Source organism: Poecile atricapillus, chromosome 8, assembly GCF_030490865.1.
Source record: "Poecile atricapillus isolate bPoeAtr1 chromosome 8, bPoeAtr1.hap1, whole genome shotgun sequence".
NCBI classification, from domain to species: Eukaryota; Metazoa; Chordata; class Aves; order Passeriformes; family Paridae; genus Poecile; species Poecile atricapillus.
Window position 1 is genome coordinate 6,341,315 of NC_081256.1, and position 27,945 is coordinate 6,369,259.

The 27,945-nt window shown below is 53.9% G+C and overlaps 1 protein-coding gene across 2 annotated transcripts; it reads right to left on the reverse strand.

Moving 5' to 3' along the window:
• Nucleotides 1–309: 309 nt before the first annotated feature.
• Nucleotides 310–24,690, reverse strand: SLCO2A1 (solute carrier organic anion transporter family member 2A1). Of its 2 annotated transcripts, none has more exons than XM_058843446.1 (14): nt 24,224–24,690; nt 12,804–12,941; nt 10,751–10,913; nt 9,895–10,110; nt 8,759–8,857; nt 7,064–7,191; nt 5,985–6,066; nt 4,921–5,085; nt 4,446–4,635; nt 3,272–3,431; nt 2,787–2,950; nt 2,582–2,646; nt 2,359–2,479; nt 310–2,283 (listed from the first exon to the last, which is right to left on the reverse strand). In XM_058843446.1, the coding sequence occupies exons 1-14, from the start codon at nt 24,311–24,313 to the stop codon at nt 2,118–2,120; spliced, it is 1,947 nt and encodes a 648-aa protein (XP_058699429.1). In that variant the 5' UTR covers nt 24,314–24,690; the 3' UTR covers nt 310–2,117. The 2 variants fall into 2 exon arrangements, with proteins under 2 accessions (XP_058699429.1, XP_058699430.1); XM_058843447.1 differs by having other exon boundaries at nt 310–2,252; nt 24,224–24,686.
• Nucleotides 24,691–27,945: the final 3,255 nt, after the last annotated feature.

A 27,945-nucleotide genomic window follows, 5' to 3' on the forward strand; every position in this document is an offset into this window, starting at 1 on the left:
TTCCCCAGTGGCTGAGGGAAAACAACAAAACTGGAAACTCTGAGTGTTGTTTTCTCGTTTTTCTTTATTCCCCAGTCAGCTCTGTGCTTTGTTCTTTGCTCTTCTGACCTTGTTCCCAGCCCGTGGCTCTGCTGGCCAGGAGTGCTGCTCCTGAGGCTGCAGCTTGGCAGGGCTGTGTTGGGATGGCTTTGGCAGGACAGTGGGATGTGATAAACTCAGCCCCTTCTTGCTCCAGCTGCCTGACCCTGAGTTGGGAGCTCGCTGCATTCACACATTCCCAGGGACTGAGGCCCTCACTGTGCTAAAGCTCTATGGATTGTACTCCAAATGGTTCCCCTGGAAAAGGCAGATGTTTTTGGAGGAGAAGGATGGGCACAGTGATAACTGGGATAGCAGAAAACCTGAAAGAGGAGGAGAAATTGCTGAAAGGCAAAGAAGAGCCAAGATAACAGTGCCTGGAGATCAGCATCCAAAGGGGTGGTTTCCAAGGCTCCCTGAAGCAGGTGTTCCAGCTGTGACCTTCCTTGTGCCACCACCCTGACACCTCTGGGGCCTGGAGCTTCTGTTGGCCCCGGTTGGGCCACCTCATGCACTTTGTACCGGCCCCTTCTGAGGCTCTTGTCCTGCTTGGGTGTTACCCCTGGTGCAAGAGAAGTGGAGAAACTTACAGAAGGTCAGGTGGGTGTTCAGGTGCCAGGTGGAGGTGGAACAGGAATAGGGATAACATGGAGAGAGCTCTTTTTTTGTGAAGACTTTGGTGATCCAGATCAAGTCCCCTCCTGTCCTTTCCCTCCACTCCCAGGGATGCAACAGGGCCAAGAGTGCAGGGAAAAGCCATGGGGCAGGGCCTGAATACATTCAGCCCATAAAACCCCTGAAAGAAAGCCCCAAATCCACTGCATTAAAAAAATGGCAAGATTTTAAAGTAGCACAATGCTTGACATAACTAGCTGGACTTGTTAGGCCATGGGTTGAACTTGGTGTGAACCCTAAGGCTGTGCTGTGTCAGGCAGAGATGGATCAGAAGGAAACCTAGAACTGATGATCTGATAAATAATAATAGTAGAGATCATTAATAATAGTTAGAATAGGTAGAGCTGCAGTTAAAATACTACTTTAAAATGCTGGAGCAGATTGTGGTCTGTGTTCCATCACAGTGTGGACTGACAGAACCCACCAAACCCTCACCAAAACCCACCAGAGAGGTGTGAAACAACCAAAACAGCAAGTGAAGGGTGAGAAGGACCCAGACCCAGTTCTGGCTCTTGCTGTGGTGTGAGGGAGTGGGAAATGAAGCATTTTAATTGCCAGGCATTTCTTTGTTCATGGTCCCTCCTCTGAGGCACTTGCTCAAGCAACCAAATACCAGATCTGTGCCAATAAACCTATTCAGGATGAGAAACTCGGGTCAGAACCTTCTCTGCCTGCAGCCCCTGCCCATCAGGGAGATGTAGGCAGGGCTGGCTGGGCTCCATGGGGCTGCAGGCTGGGCCCCGAGCTCTTCATAGCCCCTACCAGCCCTGCCCCATCACCGCTGGAGCTGCTGAAGAATGTCCCCCTCTGCCACCACTTCTTCCCCTTTCCCAGCTGGAATGTGCTCAGCATGGGCCAGGCTGTGACCTGCAGCCTCCTTGTCTTGGTGGGGAGGAGCGGAGACCAAGAAAGCGCAGCAGTTGGAAAAGTGACCTTTATTTAAAAAATAAAAAGAGCAACAAACCCCAGATATTCTGCACTAAACCCTTTGTGTTGACTTGTCCCAACACGTGTGCGGTGTCCCTGCTGCCCTCTGCGGGGGCTGTGGATGGGGGACACCGGGCTGGCAGCCACCTCTCCTGCTCCTGTCGCAGCCGGGCCGGGAATGTCACAGCGGAGCGGGACCATGGCGCACAGCAGGCACTTCTCCCTGTGTTCCAGCCTCCTCTGCCTCCTGCTCCAGCTGGCCGGGGGCTGCTCCTCCCCAGGGTGATGGCAAGCGCAGCTGGAGCCCCTGGGAGCTGCCATTCCCAGGATGGGGCTGGCCCGGAGCATCCCTCCGAGCTGCGGGAGAGGCGCTCCCGTGGGGAGTAAAACAAACCCGAACAAGACAAAGTAGTGGCGGTGGGTGGTGGGGGTGCGGGTCAGTCCTCGGGGGCTACACTAGCCCCGCTGCCTTCTCCTGCACGTTGTACTCCTTGCTCCTCTTCACCTTCCAGCTGATGAAGGCGAGCAGCACGGTGCCCACCACCTTGTAGCCCACCTGCAGCCCCAGGTATCTGCCGGGAGAAGAGCAGGGACATGCCACGTCTGGAGCTGGCGCTTCCAGCCGGTCCCAGGCTGGGCTGGGATCCCTCCCCTGCCCGGGGCCGGGGCCCAGGGTACCTGTTTCGGAGGAAATCGTTGTTGTAGTAGGCGCAGAAGCGGCGCTGGCTGCACTGCTGCTGCCAGTAGATGCAGGAGGAGTCGATGAGAGCTCCGAACATGGCCGGGGCCGGCAGCCAGGCTGGTGGGAGGAGAGGATGGAGTCAGGTGCTGATCCTGAGGAGGTTCAGTGCCTCCTGTGGCTCCAGCAAACCCCCAGCCTCATTCAGAAATGAACACTTACCCAGCAGTCTCATTAGTAAGAACTGGACTCCGATGGCGAATGACTTCTCATCCTGGTTCACCACCCTGGCGGGGAGAAGCCACGGGAGGTCAGAGCTGCTGGCACTGGATTTGGCCAAGACTTGGGCTGGCTACACGTTTATGACTTGATCCCAACCATCATATTGGCTCCCCTCTGGGACTCAGGACCACCCACCCCTGCTCACCGTAACACCATCATGTAGAGGGGGTTGTGGGACAGGCAGGCGACCAGGGCAGCAAAGGAGATGAGGAATATGGCAGGAAGGAGCATATGGGAGCAGCTGACTGGACAAGAGCCCGTGTAGGTGGAGAACAGTTCATTCCAATTCAGGGAACAGTTGTGGTAGATCTGTTGGAAACGTTTGGAACAAAACAGACGTCAGACTCCCAGCGCCAGGAGCCGGCTTCTCGTGACCCCTCATCCCACATCCCTGCGCAGGACACCGACAAGCTCCAGTTTTAAAGCACAGCCATGGCAACTTGTAATGGGATTTGCCACCATCCCTGTTCCTCCAAGCAGGCTCTCAGGGCATTGCAGCAATTCTCCCTTCCCAGGGCTCAGCACACCGTGTGGAAAAGGTTCCACCCGCTTATTGCATTTATTGCGTTCCTGCAGCATCACTGCACTATTCCCAGCAAGGCTGCTTTGCTAACCACCTGCTTTACTCACCAGCTGTTTGGGATTGGAGGGGTTGGTGGTGCTGTTGGTGCAGCCAGCGAAGCAGGGTGAGATGTATTCCGTGGTGTTTTTCCGGCACACAGGGTGGAAGATCTGCTTAGAGCATTGGCACCCAACCCGCGCCTTGAGCTGCTGCTGGGAATTGGGTGTACTGCCAGAAAGGAGTGGGGGATAAATTGGTAAAACATTAAGAAATAGGACAGGAGGAATTAAAAAAAAAAAAATCCCTTTTACTAGTTGAGCAGTTTTCCTCTTCCTGTTTGGGCTGGGACACTGCCAGCAGCAGCCTGGCCTTCTGCCAGCCCCTGATCCCCGCAGGTACCTCTGGAAGTGTGCAGTGAATGTCACAGGAATTTTGTTATTGTCTACAAATAAGTACTCACACACTTCTTTTTTCTTTTTTCTTTTTCTTTTTTTTTTTTTCCCAGCTGTAAATTAATCGGCCAAAAGCGTGGAGAAATGGATCTGGGCTCCATTCAGAGCTACACAAACAGATGTGTGAACAGCCACAGCTGGAAACACCACACAGACACAAACTGAAAGTGGGCATGTTCCCAAACAACTGTGGAAGTGCAGAGGACAAACCCAAATCTGCCCTGTCTTCCCTCACTCCCCCAAGGAGCGCATCTGCTGGTGTCACACAGCCTGAATCCTTCAGGAATGTGGCCCTGAGGAGCTGCCCTTGGGCAGGGTGGGATGGGGCTGCTCCACCTCCTGTGGGAAGATGGCATCAGAAATCTCTTTCTTGCTGGCAGTGCCCTGGGAAATGAGCTCAATGCACTTGACATCAAGCCCTGGCCACATATAAAAGTCATTTTTATCCTAAGGAGTCGTGGCAAGAGCCGAAAATATCCACTGAGGTGAGGAGAAAGATGATGTCCAGCTAGAACACTGGGAGCATATGAAGTGATGTGGACACAATATTCCTAATTTCCCCCTAAAGATCCAGAGTGAAAAATTACACCCTGCTTGTTTGGCCCAGAAGATCATGGATAAATGCCCTCCTGAGCTCTCTGGGCTGTGAAGCACCCGGACCTCCTTCATGCACTGGGGATCAAGGAGCAAGAAGCAGCATGGTGATATCTTCTGCCCCTCCACCGGCGTGTATCCCTCCCCAGGGGTAAGAGCTGGAGAAACAAGGAGCTGGGAGCAGCATCTGCATTACCTGGGGTGGTAGATGCCCTCGATGTGCCCTGTGGAGCAGCCCATGAAGAAAAGGGGCAGGCAGAGGAGGATGGAGAAGACGAGCACGACCACGGCGAAGCGCGGGATGGCACGCAGGGAGAAGGAGAAGCGCTTCATGATGATCCCTCCCAGCAGCATCCCGAGTGCCGCCGCCGGCAGGTTGACAGCTCCTGCAGAGGAATGGAGCCATCGGGGGGTCCTGCCTGCCCAGAACCCCTCCATGGGCAGGGGGCAGCTCTCTGGACCTCACAGATCCAACCGTTGTCCAAGACAGCCCAAACCCAAGGCAGCTGGGGAACCACAGGTCAGGAAAGTCACCAACTACCCCAAGGTGAACCCCAGGTCTCATCCAAAAATGAGCTTTCAGTGACTCCTCCTCTGTGATTTAAAAAGCCTGTGGAATATGGGCAGTTGGCTCCCTGCTGATGGATATTTTTGCCTCCATCTATGCTCACCTATGAGGAAGTTGGCCTGGGAGGGGGTAGCACCGTACTGCTTCTCCAGGAATTTGTTGAGGAAGGTGGCCAGACCCGCAATGACGGAGGAGAAGCTGCACTGAGCCAGCACCAGCAGGATGAAGAGGGGGTTGAGCAGCAGCCTGAGGAAGATCTTTGGGAATCCTACAGGGAAACCATAGGAAAAATACCTTTTAGCTGTGTGATCCTCACACCAGTAATTTGTACTGGGAAGAAATCCCCACCCTTAGCCTGTTCCCAGGAAGGACATCTGTGGGTTGATGATCTACTGGGGATGTCTGCGGGCATGGGAAAGTGGGAGGGGAGACACCCTAATGTGTCGCAGCAGCAGGCAGGACCCTGGATGTGTTTTCCTGGTGAGACACTGTGTCCTCTAGCCCTGTCAACAGAGGCAGATGGACCCTGGGAGAAACTCTGTTTATTTCTTCTCTTATGAGTTTTCTAATTAGCAGACAGTGGTGGGGAGCCAGCATCCATTAAGGCCTAAAGAGAGGAGAAGAGGGAACTGGCAGCTCCAGGATATGACTGCAGTGGAGGAAGAGGCAAGGAGGGAGGGGCTTTAAATGGGCAGAAATCCTCCTGGAGCTAAAAGACTCATTAATCTGGTCCCTCAGCAGTGACATCCCTCTCAAGCCTGTTTTGGCTCCACATAAACAGTGTCATCTGCAGTGGGGTGACCTTGTCGAGGAGCTGGTGGCGCCAGCAGCCCCATGCCCACTCCTCCCAGCGACGCTTTTCTGGCACACTCACACCACTTCAAGGTCCTCAAAGCAAGATTTGGAAACAGTTCAGGCCCCACAGAAGAGGGACCTCAAGGGGTATGTAGCCAGAGGGAGGCTGTGCCCACCTTCCCGTGGTCCTAATGCCCTCGTGGTGCCAGAGCTGGTCTGCACACGCTGCTGGGCTCCCAAGGACTCCCAATAAACCCCCTTGGTGTGAATCTGCCGGTGGAATGGTCCCCACCCACCCACCCACCCACCCAGCACGGCCTGGCACGGCCCAGCATCCCCATCCACCCTCGCCTGGACCTGCCAGGAGTTTACTTTTTATAAACTCTAGCAGGGAGGTCTCTTCAGCAGCCCCTGTCTCCATCTTCCTGAGCATGCCGGCCTCCGTGTTCCGCTCCTGGGAGGGGAGAGAGGAGCAGCCTGTGGTGAGGGGGATGGCACTGTCCTGGTGCAGGGAGGCTCAGGAGGGACAGGACCTGTCCCAGAGACCTTTCACCCCCAGCCAAGCCTGACAATTACAGCAAAGCCCCATCCCACGTGCACTGAGCACCTCTCCAGGCTGGGAGAGCTGGGAGTGTTCACCTAGAGAAGAGAAGGCTCTGGGGAGAGCCCCTTACAGGGCCTAAAGGAGCTCCAAGAGAACTGGAGAGGGACTTGGGACAAGGGCCTGGAGCGCCAGGACATGGGGGAATGGCTTCCCACAGCCACTAGGGTTAGATGGGATCTTGGGGACAAATTCTGGAGGAGGTGAGGCCCTGGCACAGGCTGCCCAGAGAAGCTTTGGCTGCTCCAACCCTGAAGGTTGGACAGGTCTTGGAGCAGTGGTCTGGACTAGTGGAAGGTGTCCCTGCCATGGCAGGGGTGGAACAGGATGAGCTTTAAGGTCCTTCCAACCCAAACCATTCCGGGATTCTGTGATTAAAGGGGTGAATTATCTCAAATATCACTGAAGCCCCTGAGCAGAGCAGCAGGACAGCAGCTTGTTGTTGGGAGGTTTTAAGAACTTGTAATTCTTTCCTCCCCTGAACCCTGACAAAACACCTCTCTTTTAACTCTGCAAAAAGTCTGAAAATGAAAGTTAGAGATAGTTCAGCACAAGTCTGGGGAGTCCTTTAACCATAACTGTGAAATATTTTGGGTTTGATTTAGATGAATAAACAATTTCAAAACAGAACTGAAGTATTTTTGTAACAAAACCAGTGGGGTTTGGCTTTGAAAACACCAAAATTATACATGTTAATTATTTTCAATCTTTTAAATTTTGTTTTAATGGGAAAGAGTTGCTGGATTGCCTTCCTTCCTCCCTCCCACCCCTCTCCTCTGGGGACAGGTATTCCCTCCCTGAGCACATCCCTGACTCCAGGACGTTCCAGCCTCTGGAGATGAGCTCTCACCTGTCCTTTCACCATGTACCGAGGGAAGAAGAAGTAGGGGATGGAGGTGAGCACCAAGCAGCCCGAGGAGATGAGCAGCCCCAGCCACCATGCTCCGATCCACCGCTGGTCACCTGGCGTCAGGTCCACTGGCATTACAAGACACAAAGATACTCTGTAAGAGCTCCAGGGCTGAAAGGGACAAACCTCCATGAAAATACGGACTAGTGGAGTATGAAGAGTCCCTGTGGGCACAGCCCAAGGGTCTCTCCACTGCCATGTCAGAGCAAATGGATGGAGTTGGGAATCTCCTACCAGTGTTGGCAGCAAGACTGGCCCTGGTTGTGTTTGGCCTGTGATTTCCCTGGCCAGGCCCTGTACCACCACTCATCCCAGCTGTACCGAGCCTCCCAGGATGGATTTGGTCAGCATGGAAGCACGCTGGTGGCACAGGTTCAACTCTAACCCCTGAGCCAAACCAGTCAGGCAGAGATTACGGGGGCCCGACTCCATCCTCTGCCTGGAGAGCGCAGTGGGTTGGACCAGGGATGCTGAGCCAAGACAGGGACTGGGAAAGGACATGCTGCTTTCCTGGAAAAAGTTGCTCTCCCATTGTTCCAGGCTTGGTCACTTTCTGCTCGCAGGGACCGAGGGAAGGTCCTGTGCTGGCAGAAACTCCTGGTTTCCGAGTGGACCAAACTGCAGGCGCTTTCTCCGGAAAAAGGAGGAGAAGGTGAGAGCCGCTCTGTCTCCAGCACTCACATCCTTTGGCTGAGCCAAGTGATGCTCACAAGTTTGACAGATTGCCTGGCTTGGCATGGGGAGCCGGCTGCCCGTGGCTGGGATGTGGCGGCTGGGAAGGAACCAGCGGCCAGCTCCGGGTGGGAGCTCCGTGCCAGGGTGTGACAGGAGAGGAGCCCACACCCCACTGAAACAATCACCCCACTTCCCCAAACAGGACCACTCCACTCTGGAGTTTGGACGTCATCATGGAGCGACCAGGCAGAGGCTGCTAAATCTGTCTGCTGCCGTGGGGAGTGGGCCAAGGCTTTTTAGCGTTTCCTGCCCACATTAATTTATTATTCTTATCAGGCACCAGACAAAAATGTCAGGCAGGCTCTGATCTCTCTAAAGGAAACACAGGAAAAGCCACGTTAATGATGGAGCTGGGGAGAATTCTTTAGTGATTAAGTTACCAGAAATAATAAGCACACACCATGAATAAAGCAAATTATCCCTTCCGTGGCGGCAGCTCAGCCCTGCTCTCTGCAGGTGCTGGTGGCTGGTGCTGGGGAGGAGGATGGGTGGACTCAAGTTCTCTGTGTATCCATAAGGCAATGGTTGCTCTGTGGTTGTCTTCCCCATCCCTGGATTCCTCATCTTTCCCTGCTCCTCTCCACCACCATGCTGGGGTTTTGGGATACCTCCTCAGTGTGGTGGCAGTGGGCAGACCCCAGCCATGACCTCCAGTGCAGCACCATGGGTTGGGCATTGGAATGTCCCTACCCCAGGGCTCTCCTTCAGTGGTGGTGTCAGAACCACCCATATCTGTCCCTGTGGGGTGACGGAGTGCAGGACTATGCTGGGAGTGCTTTCCAGGTTGGGCAGTGGGTTTTATGGGTCACAGGACTGGTGGCTTCTGTCACCTTTCATCTCAGAGTGACTTTCTGATCCACAGAGGGTCTTTAGCACCGCTGCTACCTGAGCAATACTCACCAGTGTCAACCCTTCCGATATCCACGAAGAGCCGCAGCACCACGGACCCCAGCAGGTATCCAAAGGCAGGGCCAAACACAGCAATGGCAAAGAGGATGGCTGGGAAAAGGGAGCAGAGAAAGCCCCTGAGAGCAGGGAATGGTAGTTTCCGTGCAGATATGGCTTCTGTCTTCCCAGGAGATGCAGGAATGGTGGCACAAAACACAGAGGGGAGATACCACCCTTCATGGTGCTTCAGATGGTGAGAAGATCCCCACTGGCCTGACACTGAAGGTGGTTTTTATCTGACAGGAACAGGAGGGGGAGGGCAGCTGCCTGTGGAAAAAGTCCCTCTGCTCTGCTGCCATCAAGGCTTTGCTGACACAAGTTGTCAGCTACACCATGAATATCCATGATATTCATGAACCCCAGCAAGTAGCAGGGCAGTGACGTCCTGGGCTCACACAGGTGATGAAGACCTCCATTTCCTCCATAATGCCAAGGAAACAAACACATTGTAATCCTCAGATCCAAGGAAAAACATTTGGTACAAACATCAGGAGAGGTGAAAGATTCTGAGGGCAAAAAGGCCACCAGACCACCCTGGGTGCAGCTGAGCCCTCCCATTCTAAAACAGATAACCCATAAGGTCAGAACATTTTCTTTTGACTTGTTTGCAATTGCAGGATCCAAGTTCCCTCCTTGAGAGAAGCTCTTTACACAACCTTCTCAAGATGTGTAAAAGGAGCCAGTGAGCTTGACCTGCATGAGACATAAAATGAAACGGAACTTGGGGAGATGGAATTTCTGCTATACTGAGGCAACCCTGCAGCTATTCATCCCTACAGACATTCCCACAGCCCTAAAGGGAGCACCTGTATTATAAACAACACACCGGTCCCACTTCCCTTCCTCTTCAGAACCTTTCCTTCATTTTCCTTGCAGATTGGGGAACTCAAAGGGATCAGTGGGACAATTTATTGGAACAATGATCTCTCACTGCAGAGGGAAGACAAGGATGCTGGAGCTTGGTATAGTGGAAGGTGTCCCTGCCCATGGCAGGGGGTGGAACAGGATGAGCTTTAAGGTCCCTTCCAACCTAAACCATCCTGGGATTCTGTGAAAAAAAGCCAGTGTACAGCAATGGTCCCACTTACCAACATACAGAGGGGAATTGTTGGCATCTGCAAAGTCGTCCACGTAGGATATCCCGAAGGGCTGGATGGGCACGGTCCCGATCCCAGCCAGCAGCTGGGCAATGACCATCATGGCCCACATGCTGCTGGCCTCCTTCTGGGGGTCCCGGGTGGTGTTTGGGCACACAAATCTACTCTCTGCATAGCACAGCTCTGCCTGCCCCTGGCTTTTGTTACCTGTAAGGGAAGAAATGAACATTTCAACACTGGGTACATCCCCTGCCTCCTCCCACACTAAATCCCCCAATAGCAGGAATCTCCCAAACTCACTGAGCAGGCACAAACAGCTGGATTTTGGATGGATTGCTCATTTTATTCAGCAGTTCTCATTGCCCTGCCCTTCCTCTGGAGTATGACACTGAGGTCAGAGTAGCAAACAAACAGGCTGTGATTTTAAACAAACTTTTAGAGAGTTCATGCTACTGTCTCTCTCTCAGAAAACTGTGGCTGCCCCATCCCTGGAAGTGTTCAAGGACAGACTTTGGAGCAACCTGGGAGGGTGGAAGGTGTCCCTGCCCATGGAAGGGGTGAAATGAAATGGTCTTTAAGGTCCCTTCACACTCAAACCATTCCATGATTCTGTGACAACAGCTGGAATAACATGTGCAGGAGAGGCAGAAGAAATCCCACATGTCATTTTTGCATTCAGCAGGGGTTCCAAAGCCATAATGACGTCAGGTTTAATCAGCAACTGCCCACCTTAAGGCTCTGCCTTTAACCACTGTTTAAATCATGTCTGCCCTGGAAACACTCCCATGTTTTGGGCAGCCCATCCCGGGGCAGCTGGCTCCGTGGGGGCTCAGCTGGTGGCACTCACCAGTGCTGAGTGCAGTGTACTCGTAGGGGCCTGAGAGGAAGTGGGGCAGGGTCACCAGGAAGGCCCCCAGGGCCAGCAGCAGCCCCCCAGCACCGATCACGCGCGGGCGGTGCACTCGGCTGCCGAAGTAGCTGACGAAGATGATGAGCACCACGTTGCCGATCTGGAAAAGGCACAGAGAAACGGGAGGAATGTGAGAAAACGTCACGGAGGACATCCAGACCCTACGGCTGTGTCGGGGTGGGTGGGCAGGTCTGTCTCTCTCATCAGGAGGAGTTTCGCCCTCACAGGAGCGGGAGCATCCCCTTGCCCTGTGTGTTCACAGCACGTCAGTGCTCCCTTCTCATCTCCAGCCAGAAGGTCACTCCGTGGCCTCGGCCACCTCTGGTTGGCAAGAAAGACACCACAGCCTCCCTGTGATCTGTGATCTGGCTGGGGCTTCTCCAGCATCCACACCTGTCCCTCACCCCACAGGCATCAGAGAACCATTTAGGTTGGAAAACCCCTCCAAGACCAGCAAGTCCAACTGTTCCCCCAGCACTGACAAGGCCACCAGTGACCCACATCCCCAAGTGCCACATCCACACATCTGTTAAACCCCTCCAAAGATGAGGACTCCACCACTGCCTTGTCTGGACAACCCTTTCAGTGAAGAAATTTTCTTTCATACACAAACTAAACCTCCCCTGGCACAACTTGAGGCCATTTCCTCTTGTTCTGTCCCTTGTTCCCCGGGAGAAGAGATCGACTGATGTGGCATAAATGGACAATTCCTCCAAAACCATCAAGGAATAAAACATATTGCCTCCATTCCTGTGACTCAGACAGACATGAGCCCTGCTACAAAGTCCAGCCCACTGCAAATATTTATGATCCTGGACATTTGCAACTGCAGATAGCATCAGCTAGAAAGCCATGAAGCCATGCAGCTCACTCAGGCGACTGGGGGAACACCACAAAATTCCCATTACGTGGGCTTTGACAGCTCGGGACAAGCTAAACATCATTTAACTTTGGCATGTTGAAGCTGTCCCTGCTCATTGCAGGGGTTTGGGCAAGATGGCCTTTAAAGGTCCCTTCCAACCCAAACCATTCTGTGATTCTATGTATGGCTAAGAAAACTTTGTATTTATGTTTGTGTGGGCTCCCTTGTTTGTCTCTTTGTGGGTTTTGTTCTTGGAATTGCTGTAGGCACCAACGCAATAAGATTGTTGTCCTGGACAGTCACAGACAGCAGGAAGTCTCAGTGGGCCCTGAGACATCTTAATCCCAAATGTTCATGCTGGGTGAGGTAAGATTGGGGCAGCCACTTCCCCAGGGGTCCAGGAAGATTCTCAGTGTTCAGCTTCTTGATGGAGCATCTCATGTGCTCATCAGGCAGCTCACAAACAAGTGTGCTGCCATCCAGTGCCAGCAAAAAAGTCTGCCAGCAGATCTTTTCCTGTCCTTTTCTAGGCCTTGAACAGCTACTAAGGGCACAGTTCCTGAAAACGTGAATGAGAAAACTTATCCAAGAGATTTCTTGATAAGAAAGTGTTTGCGAGAAAATCCTCAGCCAGCTCAGCAATATGCCTTAAACTGCCAGAGGGCAGGGTTAGATGGGATATGGGGCAGGAATCCTTCCCTGTGAGGGAGGGGAGGCCCTGGCACAGGGTGCCAGAGAAGCTGTGGCTGCCCCTGAATCCCTGGAAGTGTCCAAGGCCAGGTTGGACAGGGCTTGGAGAAACCCTGGCCAGTGGAATGTGTCCCTGCCCATGGCAGGGGGTGGGATGAGTTGGGATGAACTTTAAGGTCCCTTTCAACCCAAGCCATTCTGGAATTCCATCCAGCGCAAGTCTGCTCTTGTCCAAGGGCCATCACCACAGATCACCCTCCATTCCCCCCGGACATGGCAGAGCAAATGAGGTGTGACGAGGTGTCCCAGAACACAGCACAGCTGCTCCTCCCAGCACACGGAGGCTGAGGAAGCCCTGGGTGTGAACAGCCCTGAGACCCTGTTGGGGAGGTGCCTCTCAGGTCCTGGCCACCCTTTGGGTGTTCCTCTCCCAGTTACCTCGTGCAAGCTGGAGATGAAACCTGAGGAGAGGCTGGAGAGCCCAAAGCGCTTCTCGATGGTGGTGAGGCTGCTCTTGAAGTTGGCGCTGTAGAGGAGCTGGGAGAGCTGGAGGAGCCCATGGCACAGCACAAACACCTGTGGGCAAACAAAGAGGTGAGGACCCAGTTGGAATCACAGACTCACTGAGGTTGGAAAAGACCTCCAAGGTCATCAGGTCCAACCTTTGACTGAGTACCTCCCATGCCCACTGCATATTGAGAAGTGCCACGTCTACTCGCTGTTTGAAACTTCCAGGGATGGTGACCCCACCACTCCCCTGGGCAGCCTGCTCCAATGATTATCCACTCTTCCAGTGGAGAATTTTCCCTGATAGCCAATGTGAGCCTCTCCATGCACCCTTTGAGGCCTTATGGAACCTCAGTGCCCTGCTGCTGCATAACTGCTGGTGACCACATCCTGCATGAGTGTATTCCAGCTGGGTTTGGCCAATGGCTGCACCTCTGGCATGGAGCATCCTGGGATTCACTCAGCTGGAAAGTCAATTAACTGAACCTGCTCCAAGGGGTGTTGCTAGAAAAAGTCGAAAAAGGGCGTTAAAAGCCCCAGAGGGAGAGGATGAAATATGCACAGCGTGGTCTCAGTACTGGAAGACTCCGAAATGGGATTCCAAACCCAGCATCTTCCCTTGAGCAAAGCAGTGAGCTGAGCCAGGAGCCAAGCTGAGCAGAGGCAGAGGAGGGAATACAGAGAGTTTAGGGAGAAATCTGGTTGAAAGAGCCCGGGTGGGCTGTGACAGGAGAGCGCTCTCAGCCAGGGATGCAAGAGGCAGCTCACAAATGTCTTTTGATCTATATTTAGTCAAAACAATTTTCCTTTATTTTTCTTGGAATGGCATGCATCCACACAGTGCCAGAAGTATTTTAAAATCAATTAAAGAAACCACAGAGAAAAAAAAAAAAACAACCCAAAAACTAAAAAAACCCAAACAAACGGGGGAAGATCTTTTTATTTAGATTCACAGGAAATCAAATATTTGCTGAATACCGGAAGAGTGTCCCTCAATGATAACGTCAGGAAGTGCGGGATGATGGATGGGGGATCAAAGGTTCTGTAGGACTGACAAATTCCTGATGTCCTTGGCCAGGAGAGCAGCAATAGTCCTTATGAGTATTTATTTGGAAGGGTGGTAGCGCCCAGTAGCCCTGACCCACTAAATGATTAAAAAAAAATCATAAAAGACCAAAATTGTCCATCCAGCTTGGAGGATGCAAGTTCCATTAGTGGGTAGAGTTGTGTTTTGGGAGCAGAGGATGATGCAGGGCCAGGCCTGGCAATTTGTAGCAGAATTTGGGTAGAAGATGGGCAGGAAAATGGTTTCTTGGGAATCTTCTGTGAGGGAGGAGAGATCCAGCCAAAAGACCTGTCTGGGAATCTAAAAGCATAAGGGGTGGGATAGATGCTGACAGACAGCAGAAGAGAGGAGGATGGAGATGAAGGAGAAAACGGCAATGTGAGGGCAGGCTTGGAAAAACCTGGAGACCACAGGGAAGACAAAGGAGAAAGGCAAACACCCAAAAAATGAGGAAAGAAGGATCACAGGCACAAGCTGCCATCACAGAGTTCCCAGCCACATCTGAGGGCTGAGAGCAGACAGGCTGGCATCAGATGGCAGTGCCATTGCAATAACCAGGAAAGGACAGAGTCAAACGCTGGGACTTTGCCCCGACAAAAAGCTGCAGAACAGGAATTTGGGGTGTAACGTGGGAAATCCTCCCAGACAGGGCCAAAGTGGAAGTGAAATGTCTGCCAGTAAACTCTTGAAGCTGAATGACCTCTCCACCCTCCCACTATCAGCTCCCACACTCTAAATCCCATCCCAGGACAAAATCCTGCGGGTGGAAGCTGGGTCCACCACCTTCCCCAGGCCTGAGCTGGAATTGCTGTGAGCTGATCCGGAGCAGAGGAGTGACTCCCGTGAGGATGGGAACTGGAGAGGGGATCTTGTTGTCAGAGAACATCAATTTTTGCTCGTGTGGCTCTGGCCAGACTCTAGTGAAGCCCCTGGAGCAAGGAAGAGGGAGCTGAACAACAGCGGTCCAGGAACACCCGAACTGCAGAGCAGCTGGACACAGAGCTCTCCTGGAGCCAGGCGTCAGCCGGAGAAGCAAAGCTGTTTACCAACAGGGAGGGAAGAGGGTGGATCACTGAGGCCGAAATTAGCGCAGCAAATGTCAGCCGGATCCCAGGGCAGATGGGGAGACGGAGTGTCGAGGATGCTGGCATGGAGGGAAGATGAGGAGGAGAGGCAGCCTGGATCTCCAGAATGCTAGGGTTGTCAGGAGATGGGCTGGAAGCATGGAAGGACCATAGGAACCACAGCAGGAGAGGAGAGGGACAAGCCATGGGTAGAGAGGGCAGGGAGTTAAAGGCAGAACTGCCAGGAGATGGCCTGAGATGTGTTTATGCCTTGGTGACAACCTGGGATGGCCAAAATGGAGCCCTGGATCCAGAGGTGCCTGCAAACAAGCTGGGGCTGCCTGCCAGGAGGGAAGATGAGGTGGGAGAAATGCAGCTGGAGAGCACCAGCCAAGGGAGAGGAAAACCTTGGGGTGTGACTGCTTCCCCCCTGCCCATGGGTCCTTCTAATCCAGCTCTTGTCTTCAGGATTAACCGGAAAGGCAGCAGAGCAGGACGGATACTCCAGGGATGTGATCCCACCCTGAGACCACACAGCAGCCTCAGCCCTCGGATGTGCAGAGCCCAGAGAATGGGAGGGGAAGGGCAGGGGTGACTTTTTTTCCTTGGAAAGAAACTGCCACCCAAAACAGCCAGAGAAAGGCAAAACAGCCTTTGCTCCAGGACTTGTGCAGCTGGAGCGTGGCTTTTCCAGACACACTCCAGGTGTCTGGAGGTGAGATGAGGCCCAATTCAAGACTTTCCCTGCATTCAGCAGACTCAGTTTTAATTAAAATAAAGACATCCCAAACCTTGAAGGCTCTGAGTGCAAAAAACTGGGAGAGGGCCTTACTTGGACTCCCAAAAGGAGTCCATGCACCCCCTGAGGCTGGAGGACATGACAGGCACCGCTGTCCTGTGTCCCCTCACAGGTCCTCACGGGTCTCTCCCATCCATGTCTCTCTTCCCACACGTTCCCATCCCCACATGTTCATGCTGACCACCCACAACCTGCTGGTGCATGGAGCCCAGCCCTGGCCTGGCTCTTCCTGCCGCTCCAGATGTGCCGTGCTGCCCCAGGAGGGGAGGGAGCTGCTGTAATCCATCTTCCCCAACGACAAGAAGGGGTTCTGGAGGAAGAGCCAAGCTGACTTGCAGGGAGGTTTCGCTGACGCAAAGGGCGAAGGCATGGTGGGAGGTGGAGGAGCCGGGGGCACTCCCAAGCGCTGACCCTCCGGAGCAGAGGCTCCTGTGGGAGCCTGGAGTATTTTTGGAGCTGCAGGCAAGGAGTGATTGCAGACAGGCAGAGGCAAGGGAAGGCCAAAGGTGTGCACCCTCATGGACTCCCCCTGCCAGAATCCCCTCAAAATCATCCCCGTGCTTCTTTCGGAGCAATCCTGACTCCAGGCTGTTTATACAAGGCACTTGACTCCTTTCCAAAAGAGCTGCATTTAGAAGGGAAGCAAACTCCTGGGGGAGACAGGCTGCTGCCCCCACCCAGCTCGTGGGGACCAGCACCTCCCAGGGCAGTGCTTTTTCCAAAGGAAGAAAAACCCACCCCATTGCAGGGAAGAGGGAGGACTGGTCCTCCCATGCTCTGGATAACGGGAGCTGGCAAGGATTCAGTCAATCCAAGCCTAAACTTCTGTCTGAGATGTGTCCAATACTCAGGTTGCATTTCATAGGAGTGAACCATTTCTATGGAGCCTCCATGGATCTCCAGGAGTCAGGATAAGACTCTTCCAGGCAGGAGCCTAATTCTGCTCTGCAGGGACCACAGGTTTGGGAGGACCCTGCTACGTGCAGCATGGCCATTGCTCCACCTGGAGGAGTGAGTTAAGGGTTAATTCCTTGCTCTGCTTCCACAGCTCATGTCCAAAGTCATCCCTTACCTCATTTTTCAGTGTCTTCCCCTTGGCAGCCCTGGTTGGAGATAAAGAGGGTGGAAATGTTGACGGCACTTGTGCTAATCTCCGTGCCCGGCATCCTTCCCACAGCAGTGGGGATGGAAGGAGCCAGAGCTTTGTTCATTAGATGGGCACAAGGACTGCCTGGAGAGCTGGAGACCGACACAGAACATATCCAAGTGCTTCCAGATGACTGATGACGCCGAAGTAAGATGTGACCAAGAGCAAAATTAATCTGGCTGGAGTAAACCTTTGGAAAGGACTAGGAGGAGTAAGGATGCTCCATTAGTTCTTTCCCTATGCAGGGTACAATTGGAGTTGAGTCCAAAGCAAAATTGTTCCACCTCAGTGGAAAGTCAAAAGACTTTCCTCCCAAAATCAGGGAACATTCCTCCCAAAGAAGGAGACTCCAAGATTACCACCTCTGGAGACTCCCTCGTCTTTAATCTCCTGAGCTTGCAAAACAAAACAAAACAAAACAAAACAAAACAAAACAAAACAAAACAAAACAAAACAAAACAAAACAAAACAAAACAAAAAAAAAAAAAAGGGAAAGGGAGGGGGGAACTGTAGGAAGAAGAATATTCCCAAAATTTTGATAGGGAGAAGACAAAGTGTTTATTTTATAGTTTGTGTGTGATCAACTCTTATACACTGGGAGATCCTCCTGCAGTAGGACAGCTGAGGTCACTCAGTCCAAAAGAAATATATCAGCTGGATATGGATAGTGCAGGGATGCGTGGGGAAGTACATCCCTCCTTGGCATCACTTTCTTATGGGCAGCTGCCTGGATTTGTAGATTAAAAAGTACCATGAGAGATGAAAAAAGCACATCATTTCCACAGAAGGAACCAAATACCCTGCACAGGGCCCATCCTTTAGCACAGAACCTCTGAGTCTGGTCTGATGACAGAAGTTGGCTTTTAAGTGGGATTTCTGTTGCAAATAATAAAATTATATAAAAATTAACCTGGTCAGGGATTGCCTGAAGAGTGCTGGAATGAAGACTGTCTAGTGCCAAGCTATGCATGTTTTACACCCCACAACTGTCATCTGCAAAGACAATATTTGCTCTTTTTGCAACAAACACGGACCTGACATTTCCTGGCGCTGTATCCCGGTGACTTTGCAAGGCACATGTGAGCCCAGCTTTGCCCAGAATGGAGATTTTTGGTTGTGGAGGATTGCTGAGACAGACCCTCAGTGGGGGATGCTTCCCAAGAAAATACTGCCCCCAAAATAGGATGCTGGGCATCCCGCAGCCTTTCCTCCCTCTGGTAGTTTGGGTGGTTGGTCTTCATTCTTTCCTCTTTTTGTTCCAGGGCATCAGGATCCAGTCAGGGTTTCCTTGAGGGCAGGTCCAGGCTGGCTTGGCTTTTCCTGACCCAGAAGTGTGTGCAAACACTCCTCCCGCCCGGCTGGCCGTGCCTCGTGCTCCCTATCAGCGTCACTCCTCTCCTGTCCTGCTCCCGATAATCTTATCTACGCTGACCACTCCTTGCTTGTGTTTGGGCACCCAACCACCTCGCCCCTCATAAAATTACCTTGTCTCAGGTCTCCTAGACCTTGATCCCACTAAACTTTCCAACCCATCTTTTTCCTTATCCCACTGCTGGTGTTGCAGGTGGTTCTTCCCTTCTGGAGCCCGATCCCACCACAAGCAGATGTGACCACAGTGCTGGACCATCCAAACCCAATCTGTGCTATCTGCTGCCAGCACCATCACCACAAATGCTGGAAGACCCTGCAGATCCTTCTCCTCATGTCACTGAGGATCTTCCTTGTGTCTTTGCCACAAACACTCATCCAACCCGCCGTGCCCGCCTGCGCAATTGCAATATTGCTTTGATTTTCTTGCTTAAATCAATGGCTCTAATCAGCCACGACTTTCTCTCTTCTGTGTTTCCCTCTCCAAACCTACAGCCACGCTGCCTCCAGATCTGTGACTTGATGAATCTCCTGTTCTGGCTAAACAAAGCAATTCATAATCTTTTCCAACAGGATATGAGAGCACAACTGGTACATCTCCAGGCTTCTGGAATACTCTCCTCAGCAAATTCCTTTAGTCCCTTGGAAGGAGGGGACAAAAACTTGCCCTGCTGCTGTTGAGACCTCAGACCCTAAGGCCAGGCTCTGTTTCCTCTGCAGGAGACATCCAGCCTCCCCAGGGAGGCCAGAGCTCCCTGCTCCTGTTCACTGCTCCCAACACCTTCACCCCGGGATGCTTTCGAGCCTTCTCACACTGTGAGAGCCCACAGTCTCCTCCTGACCTTGCTGTCCCCTCTCCTACCCTCTTCCATTCCCTCCTTCTCCCTGCCCCAGTACAACACCCCATTTAAACCTCTCCCAGGGCTTTTAAATCTCTCTCTGGATCACCTCTGGCTGACATAAGTGAGAATAATTCTCTGTTGTCCTCCTGTTTCCTTTTCCATGCCAGGCAGTCTGCAGGCATGGAAAGAAAATCCTCCCCCTGCCTGCACTCGCAACACTTTCACACTGCTCCTCTGTGCTCTCCAGCTTCCAGCTGAAACCAGTCCAGCTCCTCTAAATCAAAAGATATTTATAAAGCTCTTCTCCTTGTCATCTTTCTGGGGATCCCAAAATCAATTAAAATAGTTCAAAACCACGAATGAGACAGTAAAGGCAAAGAAGCCAAAATATCTCAGGCTCTGTAAACAGAGAATTCTTGTGAAATAATCCTTTTCCAGTGCTTGTCTGGGAGCAGAAAATGGACATAGAATCATAGCATCACTAATGTTGGAAAAGACCTCCAAGATCATCAAGCCCAACATGAGCTTAAATCACGTGGTTGGGGCTCTGGACTGGGGGATGCTGATGGGGTCCTTGGCCATGTGTGGGTATCAAAAGGACCAACCACCTTCTCCACCTTTTAAACCTGTTTTAGTCCTTTAGGCTGTGAGGTTCTTGGTGTCCCCAGGGCCACCAGGTGCTGGCATCCACCTGAAGGTTGGGTTCATCCTGCATTTGCTGAGCAGCACAGCTGCAAGCCCCCCTGTGCCAGTCAGCACAACCCTGGGAGCTCTGTGAACATCCAAGCGGGGGGGAAGTCCCTGCTCATCAGAGGAATCACAGAACCGCAGAATGTTTTTTGTGGGAAGGGAGCTTGAAGTCCATCCTGTTCCCTTAAAGCCCCTTGCCATGGCCAGGGATATCTTCCACTATCCCAGGTTGCTCCAAGCCCTGTCCAACCTGGCCTTGGGCACTTCCAGGGGTGGGGCAGCCACAGCTTCTCTGGGCACCCTGTGCCAGGGCTTCAGAGCCCTCACAGGGAAGAATTTCTCCCCAGTATCCCATCCAAATATCTCATCATCACCCCCATCTCCACCAATGCTATGGGATTATCAGGATGCTCCAGGTTTCAGAGCTCAGCAGTCCCAAAACCTCTCAGTCGCAGAACCTGAAGGCCTTTTGTGTTCTGCTTTGTCTGTTCCAGGGGGATCAGGGTGGAGGCAGTGGGCAGAGGGCTCGGCAGCCCTGCACTGGGCTCATTCCAGGCGTGAGGCACGGCCGGCAGCAATCGCGGTGCGGCCGGGCCAGGCGGAGCCCGGCAGTATCAGCGCAGAGCCAGCCCGTTTGGTGCCACTGCCACAGCCACTAAACACCCACGTGTGACTGGGAGTGACCCCACAGCACCTCATGGAACTGTCACAGCCAGGCTCCAGAGGGAGCAGCTGGAACAGCATGGATCCAAGGCCACAGCCACATCCACAGGGAATTGATTCCTGAAGTGCAGCTGCTCTGTTTCTGCATCCCGAGCAGCATCCCCAGGACTCCAACCCCGTCCCACTCTTCAGACTCCCGTAGAATCCCTCAAACTGCCTCTTTCCAGCAGCACCTCTCCCTGCCTGATGCACATCCCTGGCACCATTGTGTTCCCACACCTCCAAATGTCAGAGGCAATGGGTCCAGGTCTGGAAAACACCCTGAGAGAGATGGGGCCTGGTGCAGGGGCTGGTGCTCCCTGTCACAGGGATCACAGAGGGGAAAGATGGTTTACATGGAAAAATGATTTGTTATTTTGGCCCCAGCCCTGCAAAAGACACCCTGCATATGATCACATCACATGGGCTTTGGGGACTAAATATGAGCTTCGTGATGAAGTCTTCCAAGTCTCAACCATGTCCTTCCAGGCCTGTTAAAAGTAGGGAAATTTGTGTGCTGGAAATCCCCATCAGGAACTGCCATTGCCTGTATAAGGATGCTGTGTCTGATGGCTTTGGGGAAGGGGATGCCTGCAGATTCCCATAAACCTTGGGGCTGGATGAGGCTTTTTTATAAACCATCATTCATAGCACCAGTGGCTTCTTGTACAAATAAGAGCTCCAGACCCTTTCAAACCCAGATGTTGACCACACCTTTCCCTCTGATGACCATTCCCTCCAAAACTCCCCAAACCTGGAAATTCCACCATGACACTTTGACATCCTCCTCATTTTTAGGGGCAGAGGAGATTGCCACTGCACACAGGCTAATGCTGAAGCTGTTATTTTGTCAATTTATGTTTTTAGTGTAAATGTCACAGTACAGGAAGACTCAATAGGTCAGGAAAGGATGGGGGATCTTGTTGCCTGACAATTTATACATTTGCTCTTAAAATCAAGAACATTTCTCTGAGGGATGGGTGTCCTGACTGCCCTCCATCCTAGATGGGGCATATCATCCCCCTGATGCCAACATGTTTGGGTAGAGCTCAAACTGAGCATGTTTGGGTAGAGCTCAAACTGTTCCTTCATGTGCTTGCACAGTGCCACTGCCAGACTGTTGACTTTTTAAACCAGAAACAATTTCTAAACTACAAGTTTTGAGAGAAAAAGTTTAAAAAGCATTTCTTCAGGCAATGGTTTTCCTGCCACTAGCAAAGTGACACCCCTGACTCATCTGCCCTTGGCCAGATGCCCCTGAAAGTTCCCATCCAAGTGCCCTGTGGCATGTGGGGTGCTGAGCACCCAGCCTGACTCTGGGTCACCCACATCCCACACCCTGTGGCTGCCTATGGGGTGTACAAACGGAGTAGCATTTATATGTTGGGGCTTTTGGTTTTTAATCTGAAATTTTCACATCTTGCAAGAGGGTTTGGCAGTGTTTTTTCACTCCAGGCTGTTTTTGCTTGCTTCCAGTTTCCAGGAAAGAGCATGAACTGCAAAAAGGGCTCTGGCTTTGGGTGATTTTACTCACCCCAAGTCAGGCTCGTTACTGCAGTGGCCTGAAGGGGTCTGGGGGCACATCTTGCACTTCCAGCAGAACAGGGGACAGGTTAGCAGTCCCCTCCAGAGGAACATCAGTGCAGCCCAGAGGTAGTCCCAAATCACCCGGGGTAGTCTCAAGCTCTTTCTCCTGGAGCCCACAGCCAAAAAGTGTCATCAATCACCTGCTGGAATAGCACAACCCGGGCAGTGGGGACCTTCGTGGGTGTGGGACTGGGAGACATCGTCTGGTATGATGCCTCCAGCCCTGGGGGTTCTCAGGAGGAGCAGCCGCTTGGGAACAGCCCCGCGGCACCCTACAGCATCCCCGCGGCACCCTACAGCATCCCCGAGGCACCCTACAGCATCCCCGCGGCACCCTACAGCATCCCCGCGGCACCCTACAGCATCCCCGAGGCACCCTACAGCATCCCCGAGGCACCCTACAGCATCCCCGCGGCACCCTACAGCATCCCCGAGGCACCCTACAGCATCCCCGAGGCACCCTACAGCATCCCCGTGGCACCCTACAGCATCCCCGAGGCACCCTACAGCATCCCCGAGCACCCTACAGCATCCCCGCGGCGCCCTACAGCATCCCCGCGGCACCCTACAGCATCCCCGCGGCACCCTACAGCATCCCCGCGGCACCCTCCAGCATCCCCGCGGCACCCTACAGCATCCCCGAGCACCCTACAGCATCCCCGAGGCACCCTACAGCATCCCCGAGGCACCCTACAGCATCCCCGCGGCACCCTACAGCATCCCCGCGGCACCCTACAGCATCCCCGCGGCACCCTACAGCATCCCCGAGCACCCTACAGCATCCCCGAGGCACCCTACAGCATCCCCGAGCACCCTACAGCATCCCCGAGCACCCTACAGCATCCCCGAGGCACCCTGCAGCATCCCCGAGCACCCTACAGCATCCCCGAGGCACCCTACAGCATCCCCGTGGCACCCTACAGCATCCCCGAGCACCCTACAGCATCCCCGAGGCACCCTACAGCATCCCCGCGGCACCCTACAGCATCCCCGAGGCACCCTACAGCATCCCCGAGGCACCCTACAGCATCCCCGTGGCACCCTACAGCATCCCCGCGGAGCTCCAGCACAGCCCGGGGAGGAGCGGGAGCGCCGTCCTTCACTCAGAGTGAGGGGAGCTCGATGGCAAACAAACCCCAATCCCATCCCGAGCACGACACCGTATCCGCGGCCGCACATCCTGAAAAGCCTGGTCTGGGAAGCGCTGACACAGCTCAGCACACACGCTGGGATTCGGGAACAGCGGTGGGAAAAGGCAGGAGCGGCACGGGGGGGTCCTGCCCGCGGTGGCCCCTGGCTCATCCCCGGGGCTGCTGTTCCCAAAAACTGCACTTGCCGATGGGTGGAGGTGCTGGAGGAGGCATGGAAATCCCTCCTTTCCAGGGACACCCGGCTGGATGTCTCGAGGACAGGAACCAGCACGTGGAGCAGCCCCGGTGCACATCCCAAACTGGCCAAAGAGCGGGGGGAAAAAGGCAGGTGAGGGGCGGTGTAAAGCCGGGATGGTTGGCAGGGTGTGAAACGTGACACACAGCCGGGGTGAGCCGGGTGTTCTCACGCAGGCAGTGAGCTCAGGAGCCCGGAGCTCAGGCAGGGGCCGGCTCTCAGGTGACAGCAGGTGAGGAGCTGGGCAGCCAGCACTGGAAAACCCACCTCAGTCAACAGAATTATTGTTTCTGTCACTCAAAAAACTCTGCTCACCCAAATTTTTAAAGCAAGCCCGTGTTACTCTAGAGCAGTGTTTTCTTTTCACACCAGGATGTGGTTAATCATTCCCCAGGCAGCAGCACACCGTGTACCAGACGCCGTGGGGAGGCTCACGAAGAGCTGCTCCATGGGGTGAAACCCCCACGGTGCCGTGCAGGGCATCACTCGAAACCCACAGAGACCCCCGGCCCTGCCACCGAGCAGGCCAGGGCTCCCCTGGACTGCCCCAGGAGCTGATGTTCAGGCTCTGCATCATCAGACACCCTTCGTTTCACCCGCGGTGCGCACGAGGGACGCGGGGATGCGCGGGCAGAGCTGGGGTCCCTCTCCAGGCAGGAATCCCCCTCCTTCCCCGCCAGCATCCCTGCCCCATCCTTACTTTGATGTTGCAGAAGATACTCCTGGAGCAGGTGCCGGAGCTCTTGGGGATGTCAACGGGGGATTTGCCAACCTCGGGGTGGACTCCCATCGCCACGGCTTCCCGGGGAGCCCGGAATTGTCGGGTTAGGCGTGGGTTTCCTCCGCTGCCCGGCCCGTCCCGCAGCCCCGCCGTGCGCACGGGCTGTGCCGAAATCCCTCCAAGGCTGCGAGTGAGCCAGGCAGCGGGAGCGTCAAGTTCTTATAAGTCGGCTCCCGGGAGCGATGATGAAACGCTTTCTCCTCCCTCTTTTGCTTTGTGCACCGAGGGAACTTTAAAGTCGCAGGAAGCGAAGGCAGCGCGCCTGGAGCAGGTGGGGGCGAGGCCTCGGCCAGCCCGGACTTTTGGGGCTGTGGTGATGGGACAATGCTAAAGCCAGCCGTGGGGACAGCCAGCGCCTCTGTGCTCGTGTGCCAGGCTGCAGGACAAGGAAACGGAGCTGGCAGCAGAGCTTTCCCGCAGGGAAAACCACCGGGATTTTAATTCGAAGGTCCCCTGAGGGGGCGAGAGGAAGGGGAGGCACCATTCAGCAACTGAGGTTCGGCTTCCAGGAGGTGGGAGGGGGAAACTGGGCGGCCAGGTGGAGAAATCCTTCCCTGGGCCGAGGGGTTTTGAAGGGAAGAAAAACTTCAGTGTTTAGAAAAAGCTGCATTTGTGAAGCTCCTGAGCACTGTTTTGGGGTTTTTTTACCAACACTTCTCGGGGCTTTGTTTATGCAAAGCACTGATTTATTTTGCAAGCGGGAAACGCGTCAGAAGGAGCAGGGCAGGTCGATCCAGCCGGAGGAGAAACCAGCTTCAAGCGTTTGGTGCACATGATCGCTTTCCCTGCTGGGAGCAGCGGGGAGAGCGGGGGGACCCCACGCGGAACAGTGGGGCGCACCCTGCGCTCTCCTGGGGCTGCAGAAATAAATCCCAGCTCTCGGGATGGTTTTCCCTGTGGGGGCTGGCGGGTCCCTGGGGTGGTGCCAAGGACCGAGGCTCTCCCAGAGGCACCCCAGGTCCCGCCGGGCCCCGGCCGTGGGCGCTCACCACGAGAGGGTGCCAGGAACCCGTGCGAAGCGGCTGCCCGGGCATCATCCTCCTCCCGACACCAGCTGCGGACCCTGGGCATCTCACCCTGCCCTGGGCAGTGCGGCAGTCAGCGCTGCTAAGACAAAAAGAGCTCGTTTTGGCTGTCAGCTTCCCTGTTTCTGAACCCCAGGACGCGTGGGTATCACTGGCTCTGGGGTGGCAAAAGAAGCATCTTTGTTTGCCAGCTTTCTTTTTTCACTCCCATCCTCAGATTTGCCAGATCTGGGGCCAGGACATGGCGTGAAGGGACCCTTTATTCCCCATCAGACTTAGCCAAGCTCTTTTACCCAGCATTCTATGGCAAGACATAGAAGTTTTAACCTCACCAAGAGAAAAGCTGAAGCAAATCAACATCTCTGCTCCTCTCCCATCCTCCCCAGGAGCCCAGCGTGCCACTGACCTTATTGTTCAGGCCGTGCCTGACCCGCTCCCTGCTCCATTCATTTTGCAGCAGCTGTGACACTCACTTTGTCATAACAACCCTTGCACGTAGCAGCTGTTCTGGCCACTGACTCCAGCTTGTCCCCACAGATTTGTCTCCATACAGCAAAACATAGCAGGGAAGGTGCCTGGTGAGTCTGAGCCCGGCCTGGCAGCAGGGAAACACCCCTGCTCTGATGCCCCGTGCCATGAAAGGGGTTGGGAACCCCCACAAGGGGAGGCAAAAGGCTCTGGTGGTCCAAAAGGGAATCGGGACCCTCTGTGTCTGCCTCTGGTGAACACCTCTGGGGGCTGGATGTCATTACCCCTCTGGAATTGTTTAGATTGGAAGAGCTCTCTAAGACCAGCTGTTCCCCCAGCACCACCAAGTTCAGCTCTAGCCCATGTCTCCAAGTGCCACATTCACACCTCTCTTAAATCCCTGCAGGAATGGGGCTTTGGTCTTAGCAGCCCCTTCCAATATCTGACCATCCCTTCTGGGAAGGAATTTTCCCAATATCCAACATGAACAACGCGAGGCTGTTCCCTCTCCTCCTGTCCCTGTTCCCTGTGAGCAGAGCCCGACCCTCACCTGGCTGTCCCCTCCTGTCAGGGGGTTGTGCAGAGCCAGAAGCCCCCCACCCCGAGACTCCTTTTCTCCAGGCTGAGCCCCTTTCCCAGCTCCCTCAGCCTCTCCTGGTGCTCCAGGCTCTCCATGGATGCAGGTTCTCGGTGGGAGCTGACCACACACCGCACTCAGTGGCCGGAGCAGCCTCAGATGTGTTTGGCAGCACAGGAGCTGTTCCCCCAGGCACCAGTGTCCTCCCCAGCTCTGGCCACCCCCAGCCAGCCCCTGCTGGCTCTCAGACATGGAGAGGTGCCCCAGCAGGGCCGATTTGCTGGAGGGCAGGGAGAAGTGATGCTGGTAAACCACGCTGCCGTTGTATTTCTCAATGTGCAGCTCTTGCAATAGGTAAGGCAAGAAAACAGCTGGTTCATGCCCAGCCATGAGCCATGGGCTGCACTGGGACTCCTCAGGTGCTGCACACCACATCCTGGGAGAGCTCCCAGTGAACCTTTTTCCAGAGCAGGGAGCATGGCCCAAGCCTTGGCAGCTTAAATAGTCACAGAAACACAGTAAAAGCTGTCAATCTGAATTTAAAGCCCAGTAATCTCTGACCATCGGGGAGCACTGCTGACATCTCCCAAGCTCTTATCCTGCTGGAAGAGAAACTCCAGCCCTTGGACACACATTCATCTCCAGCTTTCTTACAGCAACGCTGCTTTTAAATCCTGAGCTTCAGACTGTGCAACAGGAGTTAACAGAATGAGCTGTACATGAGAAAATGGGAGCCTCTTGCCTCTTTTTGAGGATCCTCTACTGCATTTCTCAGCAAGGAGCAGCTCATCCTGAAGACAAGTGCACAGGAGGGAAATGATTTAGGGTGGTGCTGACAAGGGGAGGAGAGTTGGGTTTCACATTCTTCTCATCGTGTTTGGTCAGGGCGGTAGGGTTGATGTTAAAGTGCCTGGCAGGAGAGATCCCACATCGTCAGGGTTTGGTTCTTTTTACAGAGTTCTTAGGCTGTGCTTCGTCCTCAGCCCTTGAAATGAGCTCCTCCTCACGCTCCCCCAGCCAAGGAATCAGGGGGAAGGAGAATCCCTCTGCCACTGGTGAGAGGGAATCAGCCACTTCAGTCAGCAAGGCTCTCCAGCAGCTCATCCTCTAAGCCAGCCCTTTCCCTCATCCAGAACCAGCCACCATGGTGGAATGGTTTGTCTCCATATGAAACGTGCCCACCTTGCACCTTTCCAATGGCCAGAGCAAACTTCCAGTGGTGCAGCAGTGCAGGAATTGAGACAAGTCTCTCTCTGAGGTGCTCATCTTACTCACAGAGCATCAGAACCCTCAGAAGCCACTTGCCTTCTCCTGGGGAGGTGATTGGGTCAAACAGCTTCAACATGACCACGAGTAAAGAGCAGATTCTTTTCCCACATCCCCCTCCTCAATTCTTTCCACTGAGTGCTGGGCTGATGCTTTCCTGGGCTGAGCACAAGGCTCGCTCTGCTTCACCACCCACCCCCAGCCTGGCAGGGACTGAAGCACCTCACTTTTGCTCCATGGTATCTCCAACCTGTCCTGCTCAATTATTTGTTTCCAACTGGGCTTTAAAAGCACAGAAATCATGG